Here is a 23,836-nt window from a genome sequence, read left to right as displayed (position 1 = left end):
TAAAAAATATTAATAAAAATAAACAAATCATTCAAGTCTTCATGTCACAAGCCACAACACGTCAAGTCTCAAGTAATTTATTTTCTGTCAAGATGCAAGTCATCAAAACACTGACTCGAGCCCAAGCCAGTGCCTTGAATTCACACCTCTGGTTTACATGATTTTCTACCTATCTTCTAAGAAACATGCCCATAGACAGCATGTTATTTGATGTATTCATAGTGCAGGTACACTGATGATTTCATGAAAGAGATATTCCCACTGAAGTGCAACTCCATTAACCTCCACTGTATTGCGATGGCAATGAAACCATAACTATTCTGCATGGCTGGATAATACAAGAGGGAAATAGATGTTTTTGTTTGTTTTATTTCATTTCTTCCTCTTTCATTCTTCTAAATATAATTTGGGTGAAGAGACCCTTTAAATTACTGCATGAATGTATCATCACTATATACATGAAGGGGCCCTCTTATATGTATATGTAAGTTGCATATGAATTTTATACCAAAGTTGAAAGCATACACATATTTTAAGTATACATTTATGCTGACAGGTGGAAATAAGATCAAGCACATGTACGCATCAGTGGATTTATGAAATAGTATTCAGCAGGTAATGTTATGCAGCATGAAGGCGTGCATGCAGCATACAGCAGCTAGAAAAAAAACCGGGAGGGGAGTTAGCAGGTGAATTTGGTTAAGTAGCGAAAGCAGGATAATGTGAGCAGAGCTGAAAAGCAGAAGCTGTGAATGTCAGGAGGAGCTTTATCCCCACTGCTTCCAATGGAAGTACAGAGAAAGGTGTAACAATAGGAGTCCAGTAGAGCTGTTACTGAAACACAGGGGAATAAAGGCTGAGAGGATTGGAGGGACTGCTGCAGCGATTGAGGGTACGACCTACAGGAGTTTAATAGGGAGAGGTTAGCTTAGCGCAGTGACGGGCGGCAAGAGGAGCCTGTACACCGGCGGGAGTGCAGAGAGGAGGCTAAAAAGGCACGAGGAGAGAGGATAACAGTGGAAAAGAAGGGTTTAGGACTGGAGGTGTAAGAAGAGGGAAGGTCCAAAAGCCAATCACACAGGAAAGTCCAGGGACCACCAGAGCTCAGCAGTGGGTCCTGTGAGCTGCTGTCTTACTGTTCAAAGCGGATGTTTCGCAGGTCTCCGTTATTGATACGGACGATGCAGTCGTTCTCCTGGAAGAGGGCCTGCTGCTCGGCCTTGCCTCCCCTCTCCAGACGCTTGACCAACAAGCCAAGAGTCCTGAAATGTTCAAGTGTTCATGTCAACAAGATGGGAGACAATGACCGTGGATTCAATGTGGCTGCTCTGCTGTAGCCTGGAGAGACACTGTATGATATAGTGAATAATAATCACCGTGACTGTCTTCGAACACAGTTAAACTCAGGGTTTCTCTGCCAGAAAGATACTTAGACTTTGTGTACACTGCAAAACAAAAAATGTGACTACACCTGACTGTTCTCAGTGCCTAACCTCTCAAATTCAGAGTGTCTTAATCATCTTTGACCTACAAAATCTTTGTCTTTTTCACTCTTTTCTTCTCGACATCACCAGAAAAAAAAATGTATTCTTGAATGTGAACATTCATGTTCCCATGATGAGGCGGCCGTCCAACAATCAGTCTGTGCCATGTTAATGAAAAGCTTTTTCTGTCGGAAAAAAAGAGAGAGCTATGCCTAATTGCTGCCTCTGCTTTATCATGTGGTGCTTGAAAAGAGTGTACAGTGTGGTCCTGTCATTTGCATCATCAGTGTACCAATGAGGCTGATGAGAGAAAGCAGTCACATCACATCAGGGTGCTTTAGAGGCGGTGTGGGGGAGGCATCTATTCAGAGGCAATCAACACATTCAGAAACTCCACTGTGGTTCTGCCGGGGTCGACGCTTTGCAGGTGTTAATTTTCTAACCCCTAAGACTCCTGCGGCCCCTTTTTTCTGAGCAAAAAAATAAAAAATAAACAAAGTGCTTTCAGAGAGCGACAGAAAGCAACACCATTAAAAACTGATAGCGGGCGGGTTGGCGAGGGGCCGGTCTATCGTACTGTAGCACTTCAACCGTGCTGAGCTGCAACCGTTGTCGCCCTGTAATCCGCCGTGGCAAACTGGCTTATGCCTCCCCACACAGCCACGGCGAGAGGCTAACTTCACCTGAAAGGGCGCTTTGCGGATTAAAGATTCGCGCCAGAGGGAGAAAATCAAGCGCGGGTAGGAAAGACGGCACAAACCTAATCGAGTCTTCTTCGGTATATAGTCTGTGTCCGTGTGTTTCGGCGCTTTTTCTGAGGTGGTATGAGCGAGTGTCGCCTAGGTAAATTGGGTTGATTTTAGGGTTTAATACTCGCCCTCGCCCCAGGCTTATAATTCAATATGAATGGGAATGTGATTACAGAGGAGGGCAGAGGAGTTCAGGAGTTGAAAAAGTTCAGAGACAATTCTGCTGATTGAATTTGAGCGAGAACACAATGCGATTTGCTGTGGAGGGGCTATTTCTCTGATGAAAGCCGGGCATCTTAATCTTGGGACGACGCCTACTCCTGACATTTCCCCAATAAAAGAAAAGTGCATTATAAATGTGCTTTTAGGTTGATTAAGTCGGGGCAGTGAGAAAAGTGATATGATCTTGATTTTCAATAAAGCGCGACAGCGAGTCTGTAGTCACTGATCGTGTTTGTGAGTCTCGGGGCTGAGTCATTCATAAAGAAAGTTTGGGACGTTCGCGGGGCTGCTGTTGGCTCCCGACTGGTGGCAAACTAACAGCTCGACACTATAAAGTGAGATCAAGCCAATCTTAAACTGGGCTACTAAAGGTTTTATATACTTTTAGGATTTGGTCAATAACAAGATGGAGCTCCACGGAAATGTCTAACGCTCAGCTACACCGAGGTTTTTAAACTGGATTCTTTAAAAGGCGGCAATACTTTGATCACAACCTCCAAAAACGCCTCTCTGGGAATATTTAAACCAGATGTGAAATTCCTCTAATTCCTTCACAGCTCTGTTCCAGCTGCATATGTGTGCTTCTGAATGTGTTGCTGCAGGCATGTGTGTGTGTTGCGTGCACTGCTCAGTGTATCCTTTGAATCATGTAAAGCTGAAGTGACAGCCGCTGCAGAGAAATATGACGGTCACCTGCAAACCCTAAACAAGCATGATTGATCACTGTAAACTGGCAAATGGCTTCATGATGCCGACTGTTCAAGCGAGTGTGTGTGTTTGTGCGTGTGCGTGTGTGTGAGGTGTGTGCATCAGGTTTTGTATGAGTGATGAAGTGACTACACATGGTCACTCAAGAGGAATGTCCGGTATGCATGTGTGTTTGTGTGTTTGTCTCAGGTGATGCAGGACTCTTCTCGCCGGCCAAAAAGAAGCCAATAGTAACACATTTCAAACATCTTTCTGAAGAAACCAAATTCAATAAAAGAGCATTTTTATGAGTCTACAAAAAGCTGACAAATGATCAGCTGAATGGGATAAGTGAGCAATTTTCTTTTCTTTTTCTTTCTTCTTGTATTTAAAAGTTGCCATGTGAGTACCACTTTGGCTTTCCTGTGCAAAAACCGACTGAAAATTAAAAAGTAAAATAGCAAAAAATCCAATGTTGGTAAAACCAGTCTTCGTCTAAATGCAGAAACCAAGAAGAGAAAATGGTTGCGGGGATTGCTTTTTTTGCATATTGTTCAACTAAACAATTTATGACCTCATTAGATGTGTTTAAAACCCTGTGGACACACTGTTCCTGCCTGTTCCTCTCCTCTAGCCTGCTTGAACAGCACCACAGCTCCGCTCGGGGTATTTTTACCTGCGGTCTTTGCCACTGAAAGGCACCACGTGGATTCCCAGGGGCCCACCATCGTTTGACACCTCCACCAGTTTGACTATGTCTCTGGGAGACGGTGATGGATGGAACACGGAGAGACAGACAAGGGTGGGATGGGTGGGGAAGGGGGTGGAGAAGAGAGGAGAGGAGAGGGGTGACACCATGTGGGGGAAAAACAAAACAGGAAATGAGATGATGATGAAAGAAAAAAAAGAGGATGACAACAACAGAGCGGTGTATATAAATAAAAACAGAAAGTAAGGAGGTGTTGGAGGAGACTGACAAAAAAATAAAGACGATAAAACAGAGCAATCCAAATAAATCAAAACACATGTAGGGATAACGAGGAATACTGAAGACAAATCCTAACACACATCATTTACACTTTAGCCAATCTTTAAAGGGAGACTAGGATCTGTGTCATTTCTTAATTGAATTGCAAAAGTCTAAGTGTTGACGACACATTAACATCTTCAAAGTGTAAAGCAGCCCTTTAAAGTGCGACACGTGTGATGTCACTCAACGAATGTGCAGATGTTTGCAGCTGAAACGCACCACAAACCACAAGTCCAACGCGTCCAAAGAATCATGCCTGGTGTGTAAAGTACTGGACTAAATGTACTTACAGTAATTACATCCCATCACTGCTGACAGCCCGCCCCGCAGAAAAATCATAACTGCATCATGTATTTGAATTTTAAGTAAAGCTCTGTGACACTTTGACTTGCAGTTTTGTGTTTTTCAGGTGTAAATATCAGCACAAAACATCAGTGCTCGGTCTCTCTTTGCATCCTGGAACTTGAAACTGATTATGTCTAAAATCTCACAGCCGAAAAACAACACCGGACTTAATAATGAAAGTGAGGAGAAATGACTATTCAACCTTCGACCCTTTAAAAAGCAAAAAAAACACACAGTTAGAGCTATTTGCTTTTCTGGGGCAGCATTCTTCACCTGTTAGTTTGTAAAACATCTACACACAGGTACATTTTTACAAGATGCCAAATCTAATCGACTCGCAAGCTTTGATACAATGACTATGATTAGCTCGGGGAAAATGGGCCCCTTGTTGACAACTAAGAGGCGGATAGAAGCCCAGAGTCTCTGGGAAATCATAGGAATAATAACAATACCATACCTGCATATTAAACTGGAAGCATGCAACAGAGCAAAATAACAAAACAAAACACAGTTGTTAATAACAGGAGCTTGAATGGGTTAGTGCGTGGGAGAGCTCTGATGGCGAGACGAGGATCATTTTGCTTCCCACAAAAGAGAATTATGTAAATCAAGAAGCGGGGTTGAAATGAGATTTTTCTACAAACAAACCTGAATTACAATATAGAAGCTGCTGGTCTACCTTTAAAGTACTTATGTGTGTAATTATGTAGAGAAAGTGAAGAGAGAGCTGATTTATCCAGGTCAGCTTTGAAGGGAAAAAGCTGGTTACAGACAACGTTTTATTTTTCATAGTTTCGGCCGTCAGTCCTAATGGTAATAGGGAAGTTTGCCATCGAGGAACACGGCAACAACGCTGTCTGCGAAAGATTGATTTGTTTGAGTCCAATTCTTTCATTGAAATGACGGCCCAAACTACAAAAAAAGAAACAGATGTAATCCAGAGTTATGTAGATGTGGTGGCACCAAAAAAACAAAGAGTTTGATTCCAAAACCATCTGTTTGGGAAAAAGATGTCATCTAAGACTGAATAACGACACATTTCCACAAAACATTACATTTTCAACAGTCCAACTATTTGATAAGCAAAAACTGAAACTTCAGGATGTTAAGATCAGAGTCATTTTAAGAGAACAGGTGTCACTTTTTCCCAAACACGTTTTGGAGTAAAACTGATTAAATATTCAGTGATGTGAGCACCACTCACTCTCGTGTCGGTAGGTTATTGAGTTTCAGGAGGAACGTGAGGACACAGAGAGACAAAAAAACTCGGGAAGCAGATCTGTGGCTGACGGACTTACTCTAGCGACCTCACAGGGGTGTGGTCCATGCAGGAGTCGGCTCGACCGACCGGCTCGATCCTGCCGTTCTCCTCTTCTCTGGCCTCTTCATCCTGTAATGAAGCACAAATAGAAAGGAGGGTGAGATGGCTTCAGTGAGCAGTATCCCTGTTCTTGATCAGTACGACACATTAGAAAAGATAATGCCACAGAAATCACATATAAATCTTTCAAGAGAGAATCTTGATGCATCTACGAATTGATTTTTCGCCCAACCCCAGTGTCCAACTAGACTTTGTGATCCCGCTGTCACAGGTACAAAGGTGCATTTTGACATAGCATAAGCTGCTTTCCAGTTATCCTCACCAGCAAACAAAGCGGCCGACAATCAGCCGATGTGTGTCCAGTTCACAAAAAACTGATGTTGAGATCAGACTACACAACATTTTTGCCTTCCCAGATGGTTGCATGGTCAGACTGGCTAAGCAACATGTCAGACCAACATGTCATGACCACAATAGGCTTGCAGTTTTTCATGACCCTATGATTTCCAGTAACAGGAAATACAACCAGGGGCCTTGTAAAGCTTCCATGAGGCAAAATCATCTATGGTCCACAATAACACATGGTACAGTAAGATATAATCGTGCCCGATGATCATATTCCCTCCTGATTCAAGAAGAAGATTTTCAATTTTCAGGGTGATTTTGTGCAGTTAGGTCCAGGCGTAGGACTTCCCAAGACTGTGTCTTAAATTCCTGGTTATGCATTGAAAGTAAACTTTTAAAAAAAAGTATCTTTCAGCAGCTGAAAAGTGAGCCGAGCCGCTAACCTGATGAGGCCAAGACGAGCAGATGGGAGGAGGTCTTCCACGGGTATAAAAATACATGCCCTTTAAAAAATTCTTATTCCTTCAAAATTACATTGCCTCTGTTCTCCTCTTGTATTAACTGTGGATGAATACTGAGGAGTCATGACACGTACACACAAACACACGCAGAGACGGACAGACAAAAGCCTTGAGAGCAAAAGAGGAGAAGAAAAATGAGAAGCAGAGAAAGAAGGTCATTAAAATTTCAGGGCGACACCGGAGAGGAGAGACGAGCGAGCAGCAGCAGCTACGCAGGCCTCCCAACAACTGGCCGCCTCATCAGTATGAAAATGAGCCTGCCGTTACCGTGGCTGCCGTACGGTTGCCATGACACTTTGGGTGCCTGGAGGACGTACAGCTCCAGGGCAGTGTGTGAGTGTGTACATGTGTGAGAAAGAAACAGTGTGCAAGGACTCCTGACTGCTGTTTTCCAATGTGAAACTTGCTCCTGTGAGCTAAAGTCAGTTAGAGAAAAAAAAAGACAACAAGGTTGACTCGCAGCTTTCATCAACAGACAGAGATGTGTGCAGGAGGTGTGGGAGTGTGTGTGTGTGTGTGTGTGTGTGTGTGTGTGTGTGTGTGTGTGTTGTAGGGGTGTCACATTTTAACAGTTTCATGAATTAATTTTCCATTTGAAAGTGGACAAAAAAAAGAAAAAAAGAGGGCCTTTCATAGACTTATCTAGTTTCCACCACAGGGTTATTAAATTTAGGGGCATTATTTTAACCCCCAAAAAGTCCCCGTTCTAGCGGGTCCTACGTACAGGAAGTTTGGAGGTAGGACTTGCAGCACTGAACATTTCTTTCTGGTTGAGTACTCACAGAAATTAATATCAGCCACCATTTTTAAAAATCTGCAGCCGCAATCCAGTTAGTTTTTCGTTCATCGTTCCTCGACACATCAACATGGAGTTACAGAGTAAAGCATATTGCATGACAGAGGGACCGATGAAGAAGTGGTTGTGTAGTGGCAAGCAAAAACAGTGTAAAAACAGCCATACCTTTTTTATACGGGCTAAACTACGGGCTAAAGGGACCTTTTAGTTCCTTAAAAAGTAGTTCCTGGGAAAAAGGTCTGGGAACTTTGGGTGGAAAAGCAGCTAATGGTACAAGGTGAGTGTACTTGAGGTTCCCTGAGTCATCAATTACATGTTTGCTGTTTTGGTTTTCAAGCATTGTCATATAAACCTGTACTTATCCTGTACTGAAATATGTAGAAATTGAAAGATTATATTTTTTAATACTCTAAGTTAGCAAACACAATTAGCAGCTAACATGGGGTCATCTGTGCAGCCCAACGAAGCTGCATAATGAACTTACTAAAATAAAGAAGCTATGCTCCCACTCTGTCTGTCTTTATTCAGCACTTGGGACGGACGAAATGTAAAAGTTTAAACAGAGAATTATTTTTGCGCCTGGAGGACAATATTACTACATATTCTGGGTGCTTAAAACATTCCTGCATCATCAAAAGAGGACGATAGCCCACAGACTGCTCTGCTGCATGTCCTGAAAACAGACTTAAAAATACAAGCATATGTGGAAGACTTTAAAAAAAAAAAAGACAGTGCGGTTCTTAAAAGACATTTCTTGGCTCGGTGGACAGCAGCACAGCGGTCCAAGATTTTTTTACAGCACCATAAAAGACTTAAGTAAAAATAATAGGAACATTTATAAAAAGAGCTTTCCTGTAATGGGTCTTTATTCTACTGTACTGTGCAAACCTTTGATTGATTTACTGTTACATGTATGGAGAAGCGCCTGTGATCGCATCCAAGAAGACACAGTCACACACACATTATGAAACATCCAGAGGCCAGATAAAGAGAAAGTCCAGCCGACGGAGAAACAATAACAAATCAAAGAGCCTCAGAAACACATCTGACACTTTTCAGTATTTATCAGGAGACTGAGGGCTGAGAGACATCAGAGAGGGAGACGAGCCGCTATCTGAGGAAGAGTAAATGAGATCGGCATTCATCACAGCACACGCAGGCATCTCGCAGAGCCTTTATTTCAATACCGCGTCATCTCTGAGGAATCTGGCGGCACGCTGACAATCCTATTCTACAGACAGGCAGAGACGGTGTGTATGTGGTTGTGTAATGCGAGCGTGTGTGTGTCAGTGCGGAGAAGAAGAGTGAAAAGAGAAAGATAATACAGGAGAAAGGTGACGCATAGAGACGAGGATGGAAGTAAAATTAGAGAGACAATAAAAGACGTGTGGTAGAGAATGTATTAACAGCATTATATATTCATTTATAGCAGCTGCCGCAAGTCAAAATATACAATCAAGTGTGGTAAAATAGAAATGCAGTCGGCCAGCGATCTAATGCAGTGGTTGTTTTTTCTCGATTTCCCACACACTACGACTTGTTGTCCTAAAACAGATGAACATAATGGAAGTGCTGGGAAACAATCCAGACCCAGCCAGCAGCCTGTGGACCGCATCCGGTCCAGACGCAACCTCTGGACCTTCGCTGCATGTCATTCCTTCTCTCTCTCTCTCTCTCCCTCTCTCCCTCTCCCTGTACCCCTCCTGTCCCGTCAAATAAAGCCATGAAAAGGCCTGAAAAACAATCTAATTCAATAACGTTCTCAATTTAAAAAAATCTTTTTTTCCTGGAGCTGATAATGGAAGTAGCTAACGGGTGAGCAATCTCGCTTCCTCCTCATTTCTGTTGAGAGAGCACAGTACCAATGGAGCAGGCTGTATGGATCGGGTACCTTTCACAACGTTTCCTGGTGTAACGCAGTTCTGACCATGATGACCAGTTATGGTATGCTTATCTGGCAATTGACATCCACAAGTTTAACCCCATCAGACTTGCAAGTACTTACTTATTTTACCACCAAACCAAAGTGTTGCATTGGCTGCTGAAGATATCTGGCTCATCTACATTTCCTGGTTTTGCCTGGTTGTCAAGGAATATCTCATCCATGCTGGCTTTAAAAAAGTCCTCTCAAGACACGTGGCTAAATCTACTATTGTCAAACAGGCGAGTCCATCTGCTGAGGGATGTCCTGCAATATGATTGAAAGCTTCTGGACAGCTACTGAAATGGACCTTGAGAAATGAGAGGTCGGGATGAAGAAAAACCTCAGCTGTCTATCTGATGGCATAAAGGTTTTAGGAGGTACTTACTCTGGAAAAATAACAGCCATGACACGTTAACAAGTGTTGATTATGCTAACATGATCCGTGGTAGCTGTTTTCTGTGTACTTTGAGAAGAGAAGAGAAGAGAAGAGAAGAGAAGAGAAGAGAAGAGAAGAGAAGAGAAGAGAAGAGAAGAGAAGAGGAGAGAAGAGAAGAGGAGAGGAAGCCTCAGGAACGTAATAAAAAAGTTAAGTGGTATCAGCTGTGAAGAAAACAATAATGGCTTCTTCCCAGACAAACATTAGCAGCGACTAGCGCTGACTCGAGCAGTTTGATTGACAGATGGACCAATCAGCTTTTACTTGAAGCTTCCCCACTCCAGAAGTCCAGAAGGAGACACTCGCCACACTCCCTCAACCACACCATCAAGACATCGCCCATTCCCGTTCCTGGGAGTGGGCCGGGCCCAGCAGAGGGATGGATAGCCGCATTAATAATTCAGGGCTGAGTTGGGGGGGTTAATGGCTAGCAGGCAGACAGGCAGGCAGGCAGGTACGAGCGGCCGATGTGTTTTCCAGCCGAGTCATTGTTTGTTTCCTGGATGTGGAGAAGGCGAGGCAGGCGGGCAGTTTTCTGGCCTGGGGGCTCATTAAAGATTAATAGGAGAATCCATTGGGGCCTGTCCTTTCTATCTCTCAGAGTAAATGAAGTGGTCTGCGCCTAGTGTGTATATGTGTGCGTATGTATGGGAGAGAGTGCGAGTGGAGCAATGCTGCACTTTAATGAAGTGCTGCCTGCTCCCCTTTCCTGCCACTTTGACCACGCTGTCACTTACAAACTGATGTGGATGCACGAATGCAGACAATACACCCGGGGGGCAGAGAGAGGACAGAGCTTTATTTGCAGGAGCGGGGTTTAGCTTTTTCTTTAGATGGAGGCAAAAATCTTTAGAGAGGGAATGCTGAGATTTTGGCATTGAATAAATCCCAAATGAGACAGTTTCTATAAATATTTCAAATATGTAAAAAAGGGAAAAAAGAAAGAAAGAGAGAGAGAAAGCTACTTACAGTCAATTTCGGTTTCCTACCTGGATCAGATAATTTCTTTGAAATGGCATTAAAATTTAAAAATCCAAATCTGTTTAAATATGAATCAACTTCGAAATCTTTTACTACGAAAAGTTTTTGATCATTAGGTTTGATGAAGCTGCCGGTCTCCAGATTGTCAACCTCTGAGGGATGTGAAGTGATGCAACGGTGAGAAACGTTGATACACCTTGTTATGCCGGCTGCTGACAACAGCAATTAAGACAAGTTAAAGCTCAAAACAGCAACACCGCATAAAGTGTTACGTCTGGTGTCATGTAGAACTTATCAACACCACGAAGTAGTGTGAAGTGAAGAGTAGCATCACACTTTGTGAACTGGTTGGTTTTTCACCGTTTCCACCTTCAGTGTTTTCACCTTGAGGCTGGCTGCTTTTATATCGGCTCTGGTAGACTGATACCAGACATGTTGTGCTATTTGCAGTTTGCGTTGTGAATCAATGCTCAGTGTTTTTCAGGGACCAACTGAAATGTGCCCACATCATCCAATACAAAGAGAAGTACAAAAAGTCACAGAGTTCATTGTCTAATTCTTGTTTGCTTTCTTTGATCAGGTAGTTTCAGAATAAAACTAATCTTTCCCCAGCTTTAGATGATTTTAGGTGTTCGGCCAACATTTAGTTTGAGGAGTTAGCATTCAAAAGATAATTTTTAAAAAGGGTTTGTAGAAAAACATTCCTTAAAAGTAAGGTACTGGTAGCACCTGGTAACTGTGTACTAGTGCTGTTTAGGACTGTGCACGTTTTGGAAGCACTTGTCCATTCACAAAAATACACACTCATTCCTTCCTTCCTGAAAAACGCACACAGGCCGTGAAGACAAAATAACACATGTTGAACCTGAAGACTTACACACAGACATACATCACTGTTAACTGGTATCTGTGTCCTCTCCAACAGAGCGCCATATGTCCATGACCGGATGAAACACTGAACCAGAGACTATAAATTAGCCTCAACCTCCGACCTCTAACCCGAAGACGACTACACGCCATCTGGGCCTGAGTTTGAAACAGAGTGAGATGAAAGATAAAGAGTTCAACTAATAAAAAACATCCTCATATATAAACTTCCATGAGGAATCCATGTTTCTGTAGTTCAAAGCTTCCACTGTTTTTTAGGTATTTCACTGTGTTATTGATTGACGCGACCAAATTAGAACAAAAAGACAAGAACGCTGATTTTAACACTTCAAAGAAAGAAAAGAGCAGCGCAGGCCGACAACAAGACCAGTGAAACAGACAGATTGTGGGTCAGCGGGTGTGCGACCCCACTCAGGAAGAGGCAACAAAAAAATGTTTTGAGGAGGTGAGACGACGCACACACGAACACACGGAGCTCCGGGTGTGCTCATCTCACAGATGACCCATCTTCAAACTTCCACCAAAACACTCGCTGAAAGCACTCAGAAGGTTCACTGCAGCCCGCCTGACACATTTCATTGTGTCAGCGGATGTAATGATCAAACATCACTGCACATGACCTTCTATGTATTATTTACTGGGTCAGTCACTGAGGTCAGAGATTCTGCCGCGCCGACGCTGGTGTGGGATGTCAGCTGTGAAAGAGAAGCGGTATAAAACATTTCATTCGGCTGAACCGTCACTGGATTTATGTTCTTTTGCAGCAATTGAACATCGAATAAAAGAATTTGAAAATGAGAATCTCAGTCTGAAAATGCTCGACTTGTTGAGAAATGTAGGTCTGCTGGTTTGTAAGTTTCGGGGACAGACGGTATTAGACAAGGAGACTGTGCCATTTTCTCAGGATCAAATAATCTCGATACCCTTGATGGTGTCGATACTGCAGTGCACAACGCAGTCCAATCTGTCACGACGGAGAGACGTTTGATTAATGTCAGAGCTCGGCTCAGCGCGAGACCACAATGCATCATTAAAAGCAAGCTTTCAATTACAGATCCCTGCGCTAATTCAATTAGTCTCCTTTGAAGACACTTTGATAATGGGATCCAGACGGGCGGACGGCGTCGTCAATAACACCAGGATTCATTGAGCCGAGGGGACGTTATCTGCGTTTATATCATCCTGGCTGCCAGTTGAGCCGTTACACAAGAGGAGGAGGACGGTGTGTGTTTGTTTGTGTGTGTTGTGTTGGGTTTTGTGGAAGGGGGAAGTAGAAAGCTGGAAGAAAAAGCTCGTGTCTGCATGTATGTATCTTTAGAAGAGAATGTGTGCATGTTGAAATGCAAGCTGGTTGGTGGCAACTGTGGTTGTGACTTTGTATTTTTGTCCTCTCAAAAGTTTATCTAAATTGTTTTGTTTGACATTAGCGTGATGTCAACAGTTTTGTCCCTTTGTATAAAGACACATCAAAAGTCTGGTCAAAAGTATGTAGACATCCGGTCTCCATACAACTGTTTCTTTGATGTGGGGCTGTTTTTCACGATCGAAGCCAGGTTCCCCGAGTTGAAATTAGAAGAAAGGAAGCACACCGATTATAGTTTAGACAATATTATAGCTTCAACTTTTGTGTTGATTGTTTGAGGAATGCCTTTACACATGACAACATGACACAATGCCTACGTGCACAAAGGCAGGTCCATAAACAGGGTTTCAGCTTGGCTTAAGCATCTGGGACTTTTGAGATGTTTTTTTTTTTTTTTATTAAACAACAGCAGGGCAGCTCCATTGGAAACAGATATAATAGAGATCTTAACAGAGACATTTGTTGGTTGTAACTTGAACAGATTATTAGAAACAGCAGGTCTGAGATCAGTCTTTTACCCTCACTGGGCATAAATTGACATTCAACAGTTGACACTTCCAGATGTCACAAGCTAACATTATCTCATAACTGTATCCAGTCAGAGTCAGTTACACAGATTACTCTGTCCTTTTAGACATTTATAAGACCACTGACGTCTTGTTCGACAGACAGCCAAACACTAGAGGTGATGGCGTTGAGGAAGGACTTCTAACAGCCAGCGAGTCGACATTATCCCAGCCTCAGGTCTGCAACACGCAGTTGGCCAGAACCCCATTGTCGGTAACACGGTAAGACGGGAACAGCTGAGTATCTGAAACGTAACTTCAAGTGACAGTAAACACCTAGTCACTGGCTACAATCCCGATTCAAAGGTTAGTCAAGGTTTTGCAGCTGATGCAGTGAGACAGAAGTCAACCGGGACGACCAACCTTTCTTGGAAAACCTTGATCCAGAAATGTTTCTTTCCAATCTGGTGTGGAAGAACTTGCCTTCGTATCTGACCTCAACCCCATCAAACACACTCAGGATGAACTGGAACACCGACCTATTGTCAGGACTTATCACCCAGCATCAGTGATCGATGTCTAATGATCTTGTGGCTGAATGAGGACTAATCCTTGCAGGCGAGAAGAAGAAGGGAGGCTGTTCGAGTTTCACATATGGGCGTAATGTTTATGTGTCCACATACTTCTGGTCGTGTAATATATCTTGCCATTTGTATGCTCAGCCAAATAAAACATAGGAGCTGTATTCCAGTGTGCAGAAACTCTTTGCTGCACACATACTGTATCTGCAGCAGCACCGGAGGCAGCAGCAATAACAACGTGAACAAAATGAGACTTCCAGCACTTCCTAAATTACCACGGTGCTGCTGTAGCGATCCACTTAATTCAACTGCAATTTCTGCGATCCAATCCAATCAAAGTAGATGGGGTTGGTAGAGGGGGTATCGCCGCAGCAAAATATGCACCGCAATTTTCTCTGCAATAATAGACAATAGAGGTCTCATCAGGAATCTAAGCAATTTCAAAACTCACATTTTAGGAGCTGATGTCCCCCGAGAGCTCAGTCAGTGTCACTCGAAATGGAATTGCAGAAGGTGTGAATGACTTGTTTCTCGACTTGTGGGGGTGCGTTTGATTCAGCACGCGAAGAAAAGGCGAAGCCGGATGTTTAATGGCTTGATTCTTTTTGATACTTAATAGAGATATCTTTAACGTAAAAAAAATTAGTGAGATGTGTTTCCGGAAACCATCTCTCCCGAGGGTTCAGGGGGAAGGTGAAGTGAGTGATGGGAGAGGGGAAATGAAAGACTGGAGGAAAAAAGGAAAGGTGGACAGTCAGACAGAAAGACTGACTCAAAGAGAATGACAGAGAGGCAGATAGCGAGACGGACAAAGACACACTACGCAGAGGAACAGAAAGCCGTGACAAAGCTCGTTCAAAGGATGACAAACGACGCTTTGAAAAGTCCCAACTGGGAGCCTGAGGGGATTCGGGGATGCTCTGACATTTCATACTTTGGTTCCTGGCTGTCAGAGCAAAAAAAGGAGCAAAAAAAAGTTTGCCCAAATTTCACAGACTATAATGGAGCCCGTTTGTTCATCGTACTATACCTCAAATATTCATATCACGTGGATGCATTTTCTTTACTTCTACCCCGCTGAGGTACTTGCCCGGCCCTCTCGGGCTGTCTGGCATTCCCGTGGTGTGGATGTATTGTTTAGACAGTAATCCACCAGAGTCGGGCTGAACGTTGATGTAGGCCTCAATCCAACACACACTGACACAATCAGCTTGTCTTGGCTCTCCTGACAATGTCAAACATGACACAGGTGGAGGCAGAGTGTGTGTGTGTTAGTGTGTGTGTGGGTAGGGTACAGTAAAGGAGTACAGTATGTTGAGCGAAAGTGAGATGGAAAGAGGGAGGTTGGAGAAAGTTTGCAAAGAACGTGTGCATGTGTTTATACCATATGTAAACCATATGGGAAACGGAGGTATGTGCCAACTGGAATGGATCAAGCATACACACACAATGATGCTGAATTCATTTATGCATAGCAAGCAAAAACATTGAGTTGGATCAATATATGTTGGGTGGCAAATCAAAAGAAAATCCAACACAGCTGTTGGGCATCAATGAGCCTCCATGATTCTCCAAGTCTGCAACTGTACAAGAGGTTATGAACACCTTTCTGCAAAGAAATATTTCCTCAGCTGGATTCACGAGATCCTGTAAATCCATCTTGCCGATCAGGGTGTATTAGATGAAAACAACAATGGCAGCTCCTCGAGAGGTTAGCGTAGATGCTGCGATGGCATCAGTTATATCAGAACTGGAGAGTATATAAGACAGAGGAACGACTGTGAAGGCTTTTCTCAATGGAAAAGATGCTCTCGCTCTTCTCTCGACCAGCTTTGGTAAGAGTTTGATTCACCAACTGGCTCTTCTGGGTGGAAGTGCTCTCTTACTGTTGATCTGATTGGTTATTTTGTGATGGACAGATGGTTCGTCCAATCACCTCCCAAGTAGTCTGTTGGAAGCGCCTGCCCTTTTCTAAACAGTTTCTAGCAGCGACTTCCCAGATGGTTCTGTCTTAAAGACCATCTGGCGCATCAGGCTAGTCCGACATGTCGCAACAAAATCACTACATTTTGAAGCAAAAACAACCAAACACCCAAACCCGCTCCAGAGCACCCACTGGCACAGGACTTTGACGTCAGTTTATTACTTTGTCAACTGCTGTTCCCAAGGATAGGAACTCAATTTTAACCTCGGATACCCAATAAATATTTGTATATACCACAAAAACTCCGACACTGTGGGCAAAATACAGTCTACACAGATGTGAAAATGTTCAGCCTTCTGCTGATGAGTTACTTTTCAGACAGACATCTTAAAAAGGCAGTGGGGGCGGATGAGGATGTGGAATAACATTTGTTTTCTGGGCGTTTAAGTTTTTCGAAACAATGTTGGAATCATAAAACATTTACTATGTTGATGCATTTCAAAGCAGAAAGATTTCACCACAGCCACCTGCAGACAGTATAAAGCTGTGGTGTTGAGGGTGTGTGGGATGTTATTGTGCGTGTGTGTGTGTGTTTTCAGTTCAAAGAGCATATCGACATCAACTACACCACAGAGCAGGTATCACCAATCAACACCACATCTTAACTAAAAGACAGAAATAATGAAGTCAACTCCTTCATGGTGTTGTATCATCAACTTGATATTCCACGTAGCCGCCACACTGATGGACTAATATAAAGACTAAGACGCACTAAAATTTCAGACTGCTTCTCTGTTGTTTCATCAGAAGTATGGGGGGGTCACTGCAGGTCTAAACCTCATGGTGCATTCCCTGTACGCCCTGTACACAGAGGTGGAGCAGGGTGGAGTGTGGCCGGTGACACAGCTTGTTATGTGATGCACCGTTTTACCAAGATGAGACTCCCGATGGAGCCGCTGCTATGGAGCAAAATAACAGCCAAACCAAACTACCCCTCTGAGAGGAAGGATGCTGTGGATAATGGTGACAAGCAACACACACGCACACACACAAACACACACACACACACTGATGTAGACTTGTCAGATTGGAGGCCATTATTCCGGCCGACTCAGACTGTAATGGCTGCTGCTGAGAAGAAGAGTGTGTCTATATAAACAAGTCAGGGAAGAGAAACTCGCTCAGTTTCCTCTCCCTCTAAGACTTTTTCACTTCCTGCTGCAGTGCCTTTGCAGAAATGTGCGCTGCACCTTCAGCAGAAACACCTCCACCCTCACAGCTGCACATCTAACAGCGCCCACCACTGACTCAGGATCTCAACATGTAAACTGCTAACAACACTTTATGAGGCAATCATGTTTTTTCTCATTATCACTTGCTTTGAGTAATAATTTGATTCATCGTTTTGTTTTCTGTGCAGTGGTTTTGTCGTGTTCAAACAGTGTTTTGATCCACGGCTTTAGGAGCTTGAAACAGAAGGACGTACACCAAATGTTAAATATGCATAAATCGTTGAGATGGACGTGCTAACGAAAACAGGAGGAATTCATTTCGGTTCCTTCTGACCTGTCGTTTGAATCACTGGTCTCACCAACTGGTGTTGATGGGATTTTTGCATTTATTATCATGTGCTAATATGTGTTTTTAAACTTTTTTTTTTTTCCAGATCGTAAACAAAATTAAACCAATTCACAAATGCAAATTGATGTTTTCTCCCGTCTCCAGTGGGAAAAATATGGATCATTTGAGTGAAGCTGACAACCGTCACCGTGAACGGCCGTTTCATCAAACATCTCTCTGCAGAACTACAAAGGACACTAAAACTCATACTTAAATACATTTACATTAACTGTTTATTACCAATCTGGCATCAGAATCAATGCACGTTCAAGACTTGATGATAGTTATCACAGATATTTCAACCCTTTTATGTGTTGACTGCACTAAGTATTACCGCTGCAAAGGAGGAAGTGAGGGGAAGTAGAATAAAGAGCAAAAAAATCTGTGTAGGGAGGAGGTCGGGGTTTAGTTGGGTTAATCACAGGACCTTCACCCAAGAGGCCGCTGTTCACATGATGTAACGTACATTACTTAGGTATGTTTGTAACTGAATTTACAGAAGCAACGTAGTGATTTTAAGCCAAACCATAGTGTTTTCCTAAACCTAACCAACTACTTTTCTTGCCAAAACCTAACCATCTTCAAATTGATACACTGGCCTGAGAAAGATTTTCAGAGCTGTGGGTATATGTTGGGGGTTCAGGTGGTGAGAAAATCAAACCTCTGACCCGTCACATACAGAAATATCTCTCTGACAGTTTTCCATTTGCAGGATTTCATTGTCAGAGCACACCGGGCCTCAATAATCAGCTCTATCCCTCTTCTGTCAGATCCCTCGGATTCTCCTCTGATAACAGCTGACACCTGCTGTTGTCACCCTTCTTGTCTGCTTTTTGATCGTTTTATAGACCCTCTGATAAACTCCTCGGCACAAAAACACTCTCATCTCCTTTCTCCTTTGAACGTCTCAATCTCATGTTCATTCTCTCTGTGCTAATGATAAACCTGTGGAGCGCAGCGGGGTTTACAAAACTGAGATTCTTATCTTTGATTTGAGGCTGTATGTGTTTCTAACCTCTCCTCTACACCTCGAGAGGTGGATTAAGTTGGAGAAAGAGCTACCATCTGTCCAACCTGATCAGGTCTATTTTAGGTGTAATTAGATTTTGGTAGCAGGTGATGATCGGCAAATTGTGTGCTTGTGTGTGTGTGTGTGCAAAGTCCTGACAGCAGGTTGCACCCTGAGGTAGAGATCCCCTCAGGGGGGGGAACTGCAAACCCTCAAGAGGGGGAGAGGCTGTCTTTCATCTTCCATCCATCTCTCTATTCCTGCTCTCTCACCCTGTCCCTCCCAGCTGGAAGGGATCTGGGCTCCCACCGCTCTCTGTCATATTAAAACCAAAAGATCAAAGGCGATGAGGAGCAGAAGAAAAGGAGGGAGAGAGACGGAGAAGAATAAAAATAAAGGAGATGATGTGAGGAGGTGACGAGAAGATCAATAGAGAGAGGGAGCGATGGGGAGTGCAACGGAGAGGAATAGATGAAGTGAGTAAAATGGAAAGATCTTTATATGAACTATTACGTGTGGATCTGAACGGTCTGTTAACGCTCAACTTTTTTAAAATGTTTGTACTAAGAAATTAAGTTCAATCAGCTGTGACAAATACATTATGATGATATGGAAGAATGGATTTCACATGTGACAATGAAAGAGGAAGGTAGGACTGGATCAGATTCAAGGGTACCGAGCAGGAAACGCAGATTTGTCTGGTATAAAAGCTGGTCAACCTCATGGAGCCACCCAGTGGAAAGTCATCCAAAAACGCATCATACACATAGAGTGGAACTCAACAGTGTATTTACCTCATGATGAATGATCACATCAACGTCCCAGAGTTGTAAAATCCTTGCAAGTAGTGTTGGAAACCCGCTGTGCAGCTTTTGGCATCTGATAAGCCTTTAAAACCTCCTGGATGTGTTACTCAAATTGTGCTTCCTGGATCCTAGTTCATCTTTTTACTGCTACCTGTTGCAACAAACTAGACATGAACACAGCCATTTGCATTTCTTTTTAAATTGTGTGCAATTACGGGTCCCAACGCCTCCTTTTTAGGTGCAAGTGAGCGTAAGCATAAGCATTAGTGTTAGCATGATAATCATTGCTACGTGTATGCAGGCAGTGGCAGGAACTGTTCGGTTGATTTTTAGTCGATGTAGAATAACTCATCTTGTTCTAATATGTGAAGTGAAGTGGGGTTTTTTTGCCTATTATGTTTAATGAAACAGAAAAAAGTAATTAAATGGTGTGACCAAATCATGCAAGACGACTGGACATCAGATGCAGCCAATGGACGTGGACTGAAAGGTGAGAAAAGGTGGGCGAGCGTAAGAGCTGAAAACAGAGGAGAGAGTCAAACACCTGAGAATGAGAAGAGCGAGTTAAAAAAAAGGTAGAAAAAATAAGGTTCAGTCAATAATACAGATGGAAAAGTGGGAAGAAAAGAGAGAAGGCGACAGACTAAAGGCTCATAATAGCAAGGTGGCCGCAGATTAACACTGAACTGCTTCTCACATCTGAAAAACACAAAACACACACCTACAGTATTTATCTGTACAACCCATTCACACTGCACTCGCATAGAGTGCAGAAACAGAAGGACAAAACACATGCACAAAGACACACACACACACACACTCACACACACACACACACACACAAACCTGTCCGACTCACTTCGATCTAAGCTCCACAGCAGCACCTACTGGTCATTTGTTCAGAATCCACACTGATCCTGCTGCTTTGCAAGAGGTGGACTGTTCACTATCACCTGTCTTTTTAACACACACACACACACACACACGCTTGCTCACACTTGCTCACACAAAGCACACACACCAACAGATTTCTTGAGCCCTCAGAGTATAAGATATGTATGCGTACACACCTGCATATCCCACCAAAACGATTTCACACGCTCAGACATTCATGCCGGACAAAACTTGAACATGCAGTTTTTTTTCGGTGCACATTATGCATGCACATACGAACACACACCCCTCGCTGACTCTGAGGTGATTTATGAGTATACGGCTCAGGTTTGCATGATTTATCCTGCTAAAGCTGCACTGTGCACCTGAGGGACTTGACTCACCGCTACACTCACTGCATGGAGGCTTGTTAGTTACAGAGGAAAGGAAGAAAGGTGTGTGCATGAGCGTGTGCGCTTGCATGGTCATGAAGATTTGTTTTGGTACGTACAGATACAGTGTAATTGTGTTTTATTGCGTGGTTTAAGTATGCTCAGAAATAGAGTGTATGCAGGATTCATGTGTGTGCGGTTCTTTCTGTGTGTGTTAATGAAATCCCGTGAGTAAAAGTTTGTATATTCCTCCCCGTGTTGACGTATATGTGTTTAATCAAACTCGCCGTTGTGTTAAAGTGTGTATGTGAAGCTCGAGTGGTTTTGTGTGACGCTCACAGTGCGCACATGCATACGCCAGCATTAACATCCCTGGACAGGTATGGAGGTGTGTGTGTGTGTGTGTGTGTGTGTGTGTGTGTGTGTTGACCTGCCTTCAGTATGTCTGTGTAACAACATCCCCAGTGAGTTGTGTGAAGCCTCCATCCCACCATGAAAGATAACTCAGTCCCTCTGCAGTCTAATGGCTGAGGACACACAGCAGCATCACAAACGCACACAGAAGCAAACCAAAGACTGTGCTGACTGCGTCACACACACCGCTGCTACACACACTGTGATAACACTGAACTACATACTGAATGACACCAGAGGTGAGAAAATAAAAGCAGAGCAGTCAGACCTGCAGTGAAACATCACACATTCTCATTGCACAAACCCACATTGATGAGAAGCACTTAAAAGGTGCTAATTGGGGTGGGAATTGTTATTCACATTAAAGACAGTTTTGGGTCATTCTCATCTTTCAAAAGGTTACGCTGCTAAAATGCTACGAATGTACCTCAAAAAGTGCTGTCGGTGTTGGCTGGCCTTGTTGCTTTTTGCAAAATGAAACTTGTCAATCAATCACTGTTTTCACTGCTGTGACATTTGTCTTTGGATTTCCAGCTGACAAACAGAATCGACTTTTTTGTTCGTGGCGCTCTTTTGTCTCCTCAGTCGTAGCTCGGGCTTTTCATACCAATGACCCAGTTCTTCTAACAAACCACTGCTGCTGCTGCTGCTGCTGCTGCTGCTAAAAACACTAAATACATTGCTGTCTATTGAGCATTAGATGATAATGTCTGTTTATCCCTCGCTTTCAGGTCGACTCTTTACAATTATTACTTGCTTTTAAAATCTGCTCCATAAATATATTCACTTGGCCTGTTTGCAACATCAAAAGTGTAAAAGATTTAGTCAACCAGCCACAGAATTAATCAAAAGTAAGCAATAATACATAATATACATTGTCGGGTTAGACTTTCAAAATAAAGTTTACTGACAAACTGTTCAAATAGTTTGACATATTATGACTTTTGAACTGTTATTAACATTGTGAAATAGTTGCAGTTTGGTTAGGTTTAGGCACAAAAAATACTTACTAGTTATGCAAGTGACGTACCGTAAGTTGACTCTTGGTCTAAAATGGGACATGAACTCCAGTATCTGAAGGTTAAGTCCTGCGAATTAACCATCTACTGATCCCAACCAGCCCCTGATGGGACCCTTTCTCGTGCTTTATACCAACGCAAGAGAGGTATCTACAGTGTCAAACCATCTACAGCTTCAAACTGGCCACTGACCAGGCTAATATGTTCAACACGTTGGGGGTGTATTCAGGCTGCTTCTGCATATAATTCTCAGAATTAAGTTGTGTTTGTGATTCTGCCTTTGCTTTGATTTCCACTTTTTTGCATTCGCTTATGAAGATGGGAAAAAATTTGACAAGCAAATAAATTATTTATAATTCAAAGATGAATTACTCAAAGGCTCGAGGTTTCAGAAATAGTTGTGTTCGACCTCGGGGGAAGAGCTCCAGGCATGACATGAAGATGAAGACTCAAACCCATTGCTGTCCAGTGAAAACCATGTATCTTTTAAGCATTGTTACTAAGCCTTGGGTGTTTTTGAAGGATTTTTCCAGCCGAAGAAGCAGCAGACATAGTATTCTTAATCTACGCAGGTTTATTTAATCTGACAGTGTATCTGAAAATGCTGAAAAGCGACAACTCACAAACAACCACAAACTTTTATACAAAGCCATCGAGGGCAACTATTGAAAAACAGAAACCTGCACACAAAATACAGAGAAAAAACATCGAATAGAAAAAGATTCAACTCAAAAAACTCCATGACATGTTCGTCCTTGGAGACTGTTGTCTGACCCAGACAGAGAACAGGCTGTGTGTGTGTGTGTGTGTGTGTGTGTGTGTGTGTGTGTGTGTGTGTGTGCGTGTGTGTGCGTGCGTGCATGTATATGAGGTTCAGCTGTCCACGCTCACACTGCAGGCGGCTGAGCGGCTTGTGGCTTTTCTTCTTAATTGGTTGATTTGCAATCGAGTCTGAGGCTGCCTGGATTTCTGACACATGCTCACAGCTGACACACAAAAACACACAGCCAAAAATCATACATGCAAACACACACACACACACACACACACACACACACACACACACACACACACGGAGCCACAAAACATATCAATGGCTGGAAACTTCAACACACATGATCAAAACACACACACACAGGCGCATACATGCCCTCATGACTCATGGATATACAACGCAAACACACACACACACACACTCACACACAGAGCGATTGCGGTGCAGCTTCAGCACCTCAAACCAAGCTCTCATTAATACACACTCGACTGACAGCTCGCTGTTGCCATGGCGACCCCCTACCTGTTGCCAAAAGGGGGGCTGGGAGTTTAGTGGTGGGGGGGGGGGGAGCTGGTGAACGCAGCTCAAAACTATCGCAGTTCAATTTTTTCGCTGTGTGTCAGGGAGCCGCCGGTGCCGCTGCAGGCGCACACAATCACCCACTTGGGAACGGAGAATAGTTTCATTCATTTCAATGCGATTCAATCTGGCTCACTTCAGTGCGAGGCAATGCCCTGTTCTGTTACGTTTTGTTATGAGAGGAGCCTCGAATTCTCCACAGGAGTAAAATAGGCCTACTTCATTGTGTTCGCGCTCTATTCTAAT

General features: G+C 43.2%; 1 protein-coding gene across 8 annotated transcripts in view; it reads right to left on the bottom strand.

Moving 5' to 3' along the window:
- Window positions 1-23,836, bottom strand: part of pard3ab (par-3 family cell polarity regulator alpha, b) — a 248,697-nt gene that overhangs the window by 124,101 nt on the left and 100,760 nt on the right. For 6 of the 8 annotated variants that reach the window (XM_084369105.1, XM_084369111.1, XM_084369108.1 and 3 more), the window contains exons 6-8: window positions 5,816-5,907; window positions 3,819-3,902; window positions 1,137-1,262 (exon numbers count right to left, since the gene is read on the bottom strand). In XM_084369105.1, coding sequence (XP_084225231.1) covers window positions 1,137-1,262; window positions 3,819-3,902; window positions 5,816-5,907 — 302 coding nt within the window. The remainder of the gene's footprint in view (window positions 1-1,136; window positions 1,263-3,818; window positions 3,903-5,815; window positions 5,908-23,836) is intronic. The other 2 variants (XM_084369110.1, XM_084369112.1) reach the window with 2 other exon arrangements.

The sequence above is a fragment of the Pagrus pagrus genome, assembly GCF_965226575.1.
Source record: "Pagrus pagrus genome assembly, chromosome: 12".
Lineage (NCBI taxonomy): Eukaryota > Metazoa > Chordata > Actinopteri > Spariformes > Sparidae > Pagrus > Pagrus pagrus.
The sequence above is the reverse complement of the archived record's forward strand: the minus strand, read 5'-3'. Positions and strand labels throughout refer to the sequence as shown.